Source organism: Phyllobates terribilis, unplaced genomic scaffold (assembly GCF_046119375.1).
Source record: "Phyllobates terribilis strain yellow unplaced genomic scaffold, ASM4611937v1 Scaffold_1__5_contigs__length_1240528914, whole genome shotgun sequence".
NCBI lineage: Eukaryota > Metazoa > Chordata > Amphibia > Anura > Dendrobatidae > Phyllobates > Phyllobates terribilis.
This window is the reverse complement of record NW_027362761.1, coordinates 448,859,344-448,872,005: the sequence shown is the minus strand read 5'-3', so window position 1 is coordinate 448,872,005 and position 12,662 is coordinate 448,859,344. Positions and strand designations below refer to the sequence as shown.

General features: G+C 39.8%; 1 protein-coding gene across 1 annotated transcript in view; it reads left to right on the top strand.

Annotated features, from left to right (window-relative positions):
- Nucleotides 1-12,662, top strand: part of PCSK1 (proprotein convertase subtilisin/kexin type 1) — a 65,997-nt gene that overhangs the window by 30,306 nt on the left and 23,029 nt on the right. The window contains exons 2-6 of the mRNA XM_073678258.1: nucleotides 7,947-8,051; nucleotides 9,039-9,149; nucleotides 10,619-10,765; nucleotides 10,865-10,941; nucleotides 11,687-11,775. Coding sequence (XP_073534359.1) covers nucleotides 7,947-8,051; nucleotides 9,039-9,149; nucleotides 10,619-10,765; nucleotides 10,865-10,941; nucleotides 11,687-11,775 — 529 coding nt within the window. The remainder of the gene's footprint in view (nucleotides 1-7,946; nucleotides 8,052-9,038; nucleotides 9,150-10,618; nucleotides 10,766-10,864; nucleotides 10,942-11,686; nucleotides 11,776-12,662) is intronic.

Here is a 12,662-nt window from a genome sequence, read left to right as displayed (position 1 = left end):
TAATTGTTTATTAACATTTTTTCATGGACCCATAGACCTGCATTGCCAATTTTAGACCATGTTCACATGTTCAGTTTTTGGTCAGTATTTTACATCAGTATAAGCCAAAACCAGGAGTGGGCGAAAAATGCAGAAGTAGTGCACGTGTTTCTATTATACTTTTCCTCTGATTTCTTTACTCCTGATTTTGGCTTATAAATACTGAAGTAAAATACTGACCAAATACTGAACAAGCGAACATGGCCTTAAGGTTCATCCTCATCTGCGAGAAATATGGAAGAGTGCAATCCGATAAAAAATTGGATTGCACTCTGACTAATGTTATTCTATGATTGCCTGCTCATCTGCAATTTTTTTCTCAGTTCAGACAGGATTGAGAAAAAAATTGCAGCGTGTTGTGTTTTGCCTCGTATATTGGATGAGACTCGCCAATGCAAGTCAATGAGTGCGATCAAAAAAATAAAAATAAAAAATCTCACAGCACTCGGACCATGTGATTGGTGTCCGATTTTTAAGCACCCATTTCCTGGAAAACCCGACATTTCATCAGTCAAGTAGGGTAAAATCACAGCGTGACCCATCAAAATAGAATAAATAGGATAGATAGAAATATGTGAGTGACATATAGAATCAGTTCAGTGCGTGTGTAGCTTACTGTACATGTATTTTAGTAATAGATAAATTACAGATAAAATTGGTGTGGGGTCCCCCGAATTTTTATTAACCAGCTGAGGGAAAGCAGACAGCTGGGAGCTGATGTTTATAGTCTGGGAAGAGGGTAATACCCATGGAGCTTCTCAGGCTATTAATATCATCTCACAGCTGTATACTTAGCCTTTACTGGTTGTTAAAATGGGGGACCCCCCAAAAAAAATGACGTGGGGTCCCCCTATTTCAACAACCAACAAAGGCTAGGCAGACAGCTGCAGGTTGATATTAATAGCCTAGGAAGGGGCGATGGATATTGTCACCCATTTTAATAGTCAGTAAAGGCTAAGTATACAGCTGTGAGCTGACATTACTAGCCTGGGAAGCGTTATGTTTATTTTCCCCTTCCCAGGCTATAAACATCAGCCCCTAGCTGTCGGCTTTCCCTCAGCTGGTTATTAAAATTTTGCCATTTTTTTCTTTAATTTATTTATTAATTAAATACATATACAGTAAGCTACACACGCAAAGCACTTATTATATATCTCACTCACATATTTCTATTTCTATCTATGTTTAGAGGAATATTTATTTTGAAAACTATCTTTAAATAACATACAGAATTACTCTATGTAAAAGCTAATGTTAAAATCGCATTGCATATGGATTGCATTCACATGTCATTCAGATGTTATTCGGATGCTAGGTGGAAAAAAAAAAAAATCGCATTGTACTCACATGACACTCATCCAACTTTTCGGGACCAACATCAGACTGTTTTTTTTAACGGTGATGGGAATGAGCTCTTAATCCGACACTTGGATCAATATCAGATTGTCTCCATGATTTTGCATGGACCACTCAGTCTGAGGAAAAAATCTTCCATGTGCACTGCCCCACAAGATGTCATAGGTACGAGTGGTATCCGTGCAAAACACCCAATAGCACTTGTATGTGAAAAACTGACATGTGAATGAGGCCTTACATGAATGCAATACACAGCTGTCCCTACTAATATGTTGACATCTTTCACTCTGGCTTTATTCTCACAGTTTAGTGCCAATGAGACCTATAGGGGAAAAACAAAGATTTGGTGCAGAAATTTTCAGCATGAAAATAGACCTGTCAGTTCTTTCTGCAACATTATATTGTAAATTTTATCCTTTACAATGCACATGTGGATTTTGATATGGATCTATTTACACCGTCTATTTGCACTACAGAAAACCTGCATCAAATCCGCTAAGGCTACGGTCACACGTTCAGTATTTGGTCAGTATTTCACATCAGTATTTGTTAGGCTGTGTGCCCACTATGCGTTTTTCAAGCATTTTTGATGCGGAATTTCCACAGCATAAACGCTTGCAAAACGTTTGGTAATCCACCCCCCATGATCCCCAATGAAAATCTGCATGTTCTGTGCCCATGCTGCGGAATTTTACGCAGCGGAAAATCCGCAGCCTGTCCATTATTTGTGCATTTCTGCATGTGGATTTGAGGTCTCAATGCATTTGAAAAACGCAAGTCAAATCCGCATGTAAAAACGCTGCAAAAACGCGTGTAAAATCCGCAAGCATTTTTGACTGCCAAGAACATGCAGAAACGCTGCAGAAATTTTCTGCTTCATTTCTGCATCGTGGGCACATACCCTAAGCCAAAAGCAGGAGTGGGTGATAAATACAGAAGTGGTGACGTGTTTCTATTATACTTTTCCTCTAATTGTTCCACTCCTGGCTTTGGCTTACAAATACTGAGGTAAAATACTGACCAAATACTGACCATGTGAACAGGGCCTAATTGTGCAAATCTTCTAAGGGGACACTCACACACTGCTATAGTAGTGACACAGACAGCTGCACCATTATCATATTACAAACACCACAGCAAAGTCTATAAGGCAGGCGTTTGTTGAAATTTTAGGTGAAGATTTTGCTGCATAACTGGATTTAACAGGAATTAGAAGTACTAGGGTATGTTCACACTGCATTTTTGGGAGGTGGTCAAAACGTACTTTTTTAAAGCAGAAGATTCTTCAAGAATCGCTCTTTCTCTCTGGCGTTTTCTTGTCATTTTCTTCTCTCAAGAGCACTCATAGCATTTTTTGCCCATTTCCTGAAGAGCTTTAACGTTGTTTTTTTTTACACCAACATTACTGCTTAATGTTTTTCCATTGTTTTTTGGCTGTCTTTTTATGGGTGTTTTTCGAAATATTTTTGAAATCTATTAAATAAAATGCTAGCGTTTTTTAGGTGAAAACACTTACAAAATGCTCATGAACATTGAGCTATGTTGTAAAGCATGGAGTGACTTCATAGTGGAAAACACAGAGATCTGCGCCACAGTCAGGTCCCTCACCGTTCCAGCTGCTTTGCACTGTAGCTCGAAACGCTGTTGCGCCCCAATGGGCTATTAAACCCCAGTTTTTTCTAATTCCTTAATGGAGTGCTGCTTTAGTTTTTTGTGCTAACGTTTTTTCTGGAGGACTGGTAATTGCACCAGTGTTAATTTTGTTCTTCTTGCTGTGTGGCTTCTTTTTTTCTTTTTCTAGATAGACAGATAGATCGATATCCATCAGATATATAATTTGCACCTTGCATGTGTAGCTTACTGTACTGTACTGGACTACGTCAGACCTGCGTGGGATTTTTGTTTTTTTTTAAATTGGTGAACCAGGGAAAGTGTCGAGGAGTGTTTAGTTAAATAAAAGTATTCTTTGTGTGTGTGTTTCCTTTTAATTACTGGGTTAGTAAGGGGGTGTCTGATAGATACCTCTCCATTACTAACATCAGGGTTTGATGTCAGCTGTGTTTTTGGACAATTCACAGCTGACATTAATCCCAAACACCATTACCCGGATTACCAATGCACCAGGGCATCGGCAGAGCCAAGGAAAAACGCCAAAATATGTGATGCTCCACTTTTGGGGTGGCTGATGGCTGGTATTTTTAGGCTGGAAAGGGAAGAATAACCAAGGACCCTCCCAGCCTGATATCAGCTGTCTGCTTTACCTTTGCTGGTTACAAAAAAATGCGGAGGACACCACGTAATTTTTTTACTTATTTATTAGGTTAATACATGTACAGTAAGCTACGCATGCAAGGTACAAATTATATACAGTACAGACCAAAAGTTTGGACACACCGTCTCATTTAAAGATTTTTCTGTATTTTCATGACTATGAAAATTGTACATTCACACTGAAGGCATCAAAACTATGAATTAACACATGTGGAATTATATACTTAACAAAAAAGTGTGAACAACTAAAAACATGTATTATATTCTAGGTTCTTCAAAGTAGCCACCTTTAGCTTTGATGACTGCTTTGCACACTCTTGGCATTCTCTTGATGAGATTCAAGAGGTAGTCACCGGAAATGGTCTTCCAACAATCTTGAAGAAGTTCCCAGAGATGCTTAGCACTTGTTGGCCCTTTTGCCTTCACTCTGCGGTCCAGCTCACCCCAAACCATCTCGATTGGGTTCAGGTCTGGTGACTGTGGAGGCCAGGTCATCTGACATTGCACCCCATCACTCTCCTTCTTGGTCAAATAACCCTTACACAGCCTGGAGGTGTGTTTGGGGTCATTGTCTTGTTGAAAAATAAATGATGGTCCAACTAAACGCAAACCGGATGGAATAGCATGCCGCTGCAAGATGCTGTGGTAGCCGTGCTGGTTCAGTATGCCTTCAATTTTGAATAAATCCCCAACAGTGTCACCAGCAAAGCACCCCCACACCATCACACCTCCTCCTCCATGCTTCACGGTGGGAGCCAGGCATGTAGAGTCAATCCGTTCACCTTTTCTGCGTCGCACAAAGACACGGTGGTTGGAACCAAAAATCTCAAATTTGGACTCCTCAGACCAAAGCACAGATTTCCACTGGTCTAATGTCCATTCCTTGTGTTCTTTAGCCCAAACAAGTGTCTTCTGCTTGTTGCCTGTCCTTAGCAGTGGATTCCTAGCAGCTATTTTACCATGAAGGCCTGCTGCACAAAGTCTCCTCTTAACAGTTGTTGTAGAGATGTGTCTGCTGCTAGAACTCTGTGTGGCATTGACCTGGTCTCTAATCTGAGCTGCTGTTAACCTGCGATTTCTGAGGCTGGTGACTCGGATAAACTTATCCTCAGAAGCAGAGGTGACTCTTGGTCTTCCTTTCCTGGGGCAGTCCTCATGTGAGCCAGTTTCTTTGTTTCGTTTGATGGTTTTTGCAACTGCACTTGGGGACACTTTCAAAGTTTTCCCAATTTTTCACACTGACTGACCTTCATTTCTTAAAGTAATGATGGCCACTCGTTTTTCTTTACTTAGCTGCTTTTTTCTTGCCATAATACAAATTCTAACAGTCTATTCAGTAGGACTATCAGCTGTGTTTCCACCAGACTTCTGCACAACACAACTGGTGGTCCCAACCCAATTTGTAAGGTAAGAAATCCCACTTATTAAACCTGACAGGGCACACCTGTGAAGTGAAAACCATTTCCGGTGACCATTTCTCTTGAAGCTCATCAAGAGAATGCCAAGAGTGTGCAAAGCAGTCATCAAAGCAAAAGGTGGCTACTTTGAAGAACCTAGAATATAAGACATATTTTCAGTTGTTTTACACTTTTTTGTTAAGTATATAATTCCACATGTGTTAATTCATAGTTTTGATGCCTTCAGTGTGAATGTACAATTTTCATAGTCATGAAAATACAGAAAACTCTTTAAATGTGAAGGTGTGTCCAAACTTTTGGTCTGTACTGTATATGTGAAGGATATCTATTTATCCATCCTGTTTATCCAAAAATAAGACAGGTTCTTATATTATTTTTTTGCTCCTAAAGATGTGCTAAATCTTATTTTCAGGGGATGTCTGGTATTCCATGAACAATAATCCCCAAAAGAAGATTTATTAACAATATTTAGATAAAATATATATAATTTATTAAAAAATGCAAATTAAAATATAAATTTATGAATTAGTCAGTAGATGGCACAACATAAAAAATAAATAGGGAAAGGTATGAATATATAAATTACCGTTGCAACCACGATCATCAAATGATAAGACTTACAATTTCTAAAAGGAATTTTACCTAACATGTATATGACAAATAGATGTGGTATAAATTCCTTTTTTAAACTGTAGGTCTTATCATATGATGAATTATTTGTTGTTATGTGGTGCCATCTACTAGCTTATTTATATATTTATATTTTCATTTTTCAATAACTTATATTTTATCTAAATTTTGTTAATAAAATTTGTTTCAATCCTATAATTGGTTCAGTTGCACATTTTCTTATCTGATCTGCAGTACTCATGGTGCAGACCATAAACACAAGTGCTATGGTGGAGGGTACATACTGTATTTACTATGGTTTAAATTACCTACTTAAATTTACAATTATTATTCTCTAAGTACTTGGACTGATTGCTACTATTGGTTTACCTCCAAAAGAATTGCACTCACCAGACCGCAAACAATTACGGTAGAGTTGGCAAGTGGATGGGCTCTCACACACAAATCGCAAATCTGCATCACTGTCAGGTCCCCCTGACAGCGGTTGGCTCCCCCTGGTGACCAAAAGCAAAAAGAACACTTGCGCACGGGTGCGGAGTGATACTGGTACCCGATCTGTGTATGAGAGCTACAGTGCAAAGCAGCTGGAACCGCGAGGGATCGGACTGTGGCGCAGATGTCTGTGTGAGAGCCCACCCACAATCAGCACTTGCCAACTCTAATTGTTTGGGGTCTGGTGAGTGCGATTTTTTTGGGGGGTGTCTGCTTTTTTGGGGGGTTCTCTGCTTTCTTTAATAAAGGGTCCTGCTGTATTCTTTAACTTTTTTAGCTGCCTGGATACTTTCTTATTGAATCGCAACTAGGGCTAGTTTTTGGAGTAGGGCTTATATTTTAAGCATTCTCCCAAAAGCCCGAAAAATCATGCTAGGGCATATTTTCGGGGTAGGTCTTATTTTCATGGAAATATGGTATCTATTTATTATCCATCTTTCTATCTATCTATATCTTTGCACATCTTTAACACATAAAAATCTGTAATTTCTATTCTGCATTCAATTCTGGTACGTGTCACATGGAGGTCATCCATGCGCTGTATGTGTTTACGCGGACCCATAGACTTTAATTGGCCCTTGTCATCCGAGCTGCCGGAAAAAAACGGATATGTCTACTAGTGATGAGCGAGCGCACTCATTTAACCCTTTCGCCGAGCGCTCTCAGGTGCTTCCCAAGTATCTTCGATGTGCTCGTATATTATGTTCGAGTCCCTGCATCTGCATGATTTATGGCTGTTAGACAGCCTCAACACATGTGAGGATTCCCTAACAAACAGGCAATCTCTGCATGTGTTGAGGCTGACTAACAGCCATAAATCATGCAGACACAAGGACTCAAACATAAAATACGAGCACGCCGAAGATACTCGGAAAGCACCCGAGCGTGCTCGGCGAAAGGGTTGAATGAGCATGCTCGCTCATCACTAGTGTCTACGTGTGGGTCACATGGACAAACAGTCCGTGTGAAAACACGGACATGTGCTCAACCCCATAGGTTATAATGGGTACGTGTGAAAACGGATGCCACGCGTACCGTACATGTGAAGGAGGCCTAACAGACAATGTACACAATGCTTTATTTTTATTGTCCTGTATTCACTGCTTTTTCCAGTCTGAACTCTATCAATAGCAGAACTGTTTGATTTTTATATTATTAAACACTGATACCTCTCCAAAAGAACAACTCTTTGAGAAGATCACCCCCTAGAAGACCACTTGTTAATTTTCAGTGCTTGTCCCTGTAATTAGGATTCTGAATAGCCATAGTCCATCAGCCGCAGCTAAGTAGAAGAAGAACTTAAAAAATGAGCTTTGTTCAGGCTCACATGAGTCAGGGAGCAAATGGCAATCATCCATTGTGCTGTAATGTATCCGTTCCATTAAATGACTCTCATCTCATAAAGCCATGATGTCAGCATAGTGCGGAATGACTAATTGGTTTTATATGAATATGGCGGAAATAACACTTTCTTCGGAGATAACATACTGTATAATTGTCTAGCATTGCTTGCCTGTGGCTAGAAGAAACGATGAATGCACAGAAACAGATGTGGATAGAGGACACGCAATGCAGCCAATGTCATCCATTTACTCAAGCCATTACAGGAGTTTTCCATCAGAGTTATACCATGAAATGGCACCCTTGCTGCATTATTGCTCACGCGTGTGAATAAAGATTGCTGCTACTTGTAATTTTATCATTCTATCTATATATATCTAGATATTTTTTTTGTTACAGATCGGATCTCTTGAAAATCACTATTTATTCAGACTGTCAGCACATCCAAGGAGAACACGGAGGAGCGTGCCGCACATAACAAAGCGGCTGACAGATGATGATCGAGTAAGTGTTTTAGTTCTAAGAAACTATATTATTTTTAGAGAAAGCATTGGGAATCTTGGCAATGAATGATAAAGAGCTCACAGAAAAAAAAGTAAAATAATTTAATCTAGTTTAGAAGGGAAATGCATATGTTGAAAAAAAATGTCATAATAATGAATATTATTTAGGGCTTGTGAAAATGTACTTTTGGACCGAGTGCGATCCAATAAAACATTGGAAAAAATAACAGGATACAAGTACGTGGAAAACATGAGACTGCACTTGGATGACATCTGAGTGCAGTTCGATTTTCACAGACTTACAGAATGGAGAAGATGGAGACATTTTTTCCCCCATCTTCTCATCTGAGAAAATCGGATCACACTCTGATCTAACATATTCGGCCCATTCCTCTCAGATGAGAGAATATACGCTGGTGAGACCCTAGCCTTACCAATGTCACTTAATTCTGAGAATCCGACCTAAAACCAGAGCAACCAATCAGCATCTGTTTTTTTGGTGACGTGGTTGTCCTCTATGGAAAAGGGTCCCTTTAAAATTAACTAATCACAGGTATTCTGATACTTGGACCTTCAGGAACCCCAATTATTTTGCTGCTGGGATCCTCTGGTTCATTGATAGATGTCCGAGATCAATCCTCAACTATCTCTTCTCTTTTAAATTAAAATAGCCTAATAACATACTTTAAATTAGGTTTTATGAACCAAACAATCCATTTAAGCCAACAGTATCTTATTTTTTTTCCTGCAATGATTTTAAAATGTGACAGATTTCGGTTTCTAGACGTTGTTGAGTTCTGCAAGATTAATGACGTCTGTCTGAAACCCTCAAGACTTTAGAGAAAAGAGTGCAGAGGAGGTTGATAAATGAGCCCAGATCTTTACTGTGCTTAGTCTTGTATCACTCAATCCGTATTTATCAATATTTGTGATTCACATTGTAATAGCACATTTACACTATCACGTGATGTATCATTGATATCTCTAGGTGTCGTGGGCAGAGCAACAGTATATTAAAGAGAGGAGTAAACGTGCGGTCCTCAAGCAAAGCACAGAGGATCTTTTTAACGATCCCATGTGGAGTCATCAGTGGTATTTGGTAAGTAACATGGAAAAATTGCATTAAAGAAGCATTTGACCACAATATGAAAATTCATTACATGTGGACAACTACAGATAAGTAAAGCTGCTGCCAGTATATACACTCCTGGCTTCTTCAGTCAATTGAATTAAAGTTTTTGGGGGAATTAATAGCATAATAATGTCTGTACAATTTTAAATTACACCCTGTAAAAATTGCTGACCACTTCTGAGATTCAGTTCCTCATCCTCGTCTCTATTGATTACTCCCACATGAACATTATTGATGTCACAGTCACCTCTAGACCAGTTTTAAAACTGTCCTGTTTTGAAACAAGACTACAGGTGGCACAATGAGGGGCAGCATGGCGTGCACCCCTGCTGGATCCTAGCTAGCCACCTGGTATTGCCATACTTACCATGCAGTACTCAACGTCAGTCCAGTCACTGGCTAAGGAGGCACCCTGTGAGTCCGTGGTGGCCAGCAGCGGTGGTCATGGCCTGTATTTCCCTTCCTCCAGTTGTCTAGACAGAGAAGGAGGCTGAGAAGGAAAGGGATGGACACAGTGCTGAGTTGGCTGCACTCACTATCGGGAGATGATCTGGGTGGTGTTGGTGTACTTCCTGCTCTTTTCTACTTTTTTGGGGGGCTAGGCAGGCTGATACCTCCCCACCTGATTGTTTTCCCTCAATCTCCACCCCTCTCTTCTTTGATTGACAACTCTGGTTTCATAGGGGCAGAGAAGGGTGGAGATAGATGGGAAACAAGCAGGTGGGAAGGTGTTTTGAAATTATTGGCCCCGCCATGGAGCACTGAGCGCCTGTACTTGGTTAGAACAGTCATTTTTTGCTGACAGAGACCCTTTTATCCTCCTCCTAGCATTAAATTCAGGGAAGAGGAAATGGTACAGGAGGTGCATGCCACGGCCATCTACCTTACCTGTGTGCTGCACTTCTATGGTACTACATGCTTCTGCTATGGCAGTAGTGATGGTGTTGGCGCAGAGATCTTACATATAAAAAGAGGTCTTGAAAAAACTTAACTCGCTTATGTCTCTGTCCCATTGTTATGTTTAAGAGCAAATCAATCAAGTCCATATTGTTATACTCAGGTGTCACAGGGACCACATCTTTAGGATCGCTTTATTATTGCAGTACTTAAGTAGCTGGAACTGGGTCCAGACCTTGTATTTTGGGGTGGCACACATTGAAACCAAGTTACAAGTTTAATGATACTGGGTTAAAAAAAAATCTGCATACCGCCATATAGAAATAGTAGGCACATGGTAAATGTTACAGGCTTGTTGTGCATGGGACCAACAAATGAAAAAAGTTAGAGAAATGCACTTGGAATTGTGCGATCATTAAACCTCTCAACACATAATGACACAAAAGACACATTTATTATTGACACTTGACATCATAACACTCAGATATAAAATATTCAGTGTTAGAGATGATATAAGAAACGTGCTTTTATATCCCCAGCAAGACACAAGAGTGAACCCAACAATGCCAAAGCTGGATCTCCATGTGATCCCGGTATGGAGGAAAGGAATAACGGGAAGAGGAGTTGTCGTGACTATATTAGATGATGGATTGGAATGGAATCATACCGACATCTATGCAAATTATGTACGTTTGTTGTTTGTAGTCTGGCATCATAAAAATGGTAGATATTGTAATGTGTGTCTTAAAACAGTAAAACAATTCAATGCTGTGTCTGCTTTTCAGGATCCAGAAGCAAGTTATGACTTCAATAATAATGATAAAGACCCCTTTCCACGATATGATATCACTAATGAGAACAAGTAAGTATATTGCACTCCTTATCTCTGTGATATAATCTAAGGCAGACCTGGGCAAAGTGCATCCCGCAGGTCACATCCGGCTCTCTGGCTGTTCCAGTCTGGCCCATGGACCGAGACAGGTGAAGGGCTAAAAACAGTGGCCCACGGACTGCACCATGCTCTCTGCCCCCCACCACCTACACCCTGATATCCTAAAGATGCAGATAATAATAATAATTTTTATTTTTATAGCGCCAACATATTCCGCAGCACTTTACAAATTTTAGGGGGGGCTTATACAGACAATACAGAATAAGCATATCTCATATTGAAAGGAGTGAGTATATTGTATAATGCAGCCTTGATATACTAAATAGGATAAATAATACATGGACTGGTCGCCTGCCAGTATGTGTGCAGTCCTGACAGAGGCTATTATGTGCATGGTTGGTATGAACCTGAAATTGAAGAAGATTTTAATATGGGGGAAAACTGGGATGGACAGATAGTGTGTGGAGGCGATACGCCAGTCTAAAGAAATGGGTTTTTAGGGCACGCTTGAAACTGTGGGTATTGGGAATTAATCGAACTGTCCTGGGTAGTGCATTCCAAAGAATTGGCGCAGCATGCGAGAAATCTTGGAGACGGGAGTGGGAAGTTCGAATTATGGAGGATTTTAGTTTTAAGTCACTGGCAGCAGATAGCTGTGAATACATTGGTGGCTATCACTGCTGCTTTCTTTTTTTAATTTTACTTTGTTTTTTAGACATGGCACCAGATGTGCAGGAGAAGTTGCAATGGTTGCAAACAACAAGAAATGTGGAGTTGGAGTAGCATATAATGCTAAAGTAGGAGGTAAATTCCATTCCTTTGTTGGCTGCTGTATGATAAATTATATAGGTATCATTGTTATATATTGCATTAATATTCATTGTCATTAGTGGTCACTGTTTCTGGAGGTTTGTAAAGCCATGAAAGTTATTAGTATGTTCTGTTTTTTCTTATTTATACTTGTTAATTTATTTTCTACTTTTTGTGAACAGTAAAAGGATTAAATACGGTTATTGCTATGTTACAGCCTAACATATACAGTGGTGTGAAAAATTGTTTGCTTCCTTCCTGATTTCTTATTCTTTTGCATGCTTGTCACACTTAAATGTTTCCGATCACAAAACAAATTTAAATATTAGACAAAGATGACACAAGTAAACACAAAATGCGTTTTTTAAATGAAGGTCTTTTATTAGTAAGGGAAAAAGAAATCCAAACCTACAGGGCCCTGTGTGAAAAAGTGCTTGCCCCTCCCCCTCCTTAAAACATAAATTAACTGTGGTTTCTCATATCTGTGGGAAGCAGAGTTCAATTTCCCTAGCCACACACAGGCCTGATTACTGCCACACCTGTTCTCAATCAAGCAATCACTTAAATAGGACCTGCCTGACAAAGTGAAGTAGACCAAAAATCCTCAAATGCTAGACATCTTGCTGCGATCCAAAGAAATTCAGGAACAAATGAGAAACCAAGTAATTGAGATCTATCAGTCTGGAAAATGTTCTAAAGCCATTTCTAAAGCTTTGGGACTCCAGCGGACCACAGTGAGAACCATTATCCACAAATGGTAAAAACATGGAACAGTGGTGAACCTTCCCAGGAGTGGCCGGCTGACCAAAATTACCCTAAGAGCGCAGCGACGACTCACTCTACAGGTTACAGGAGACCCCACAACAACATCCAAAGAACTA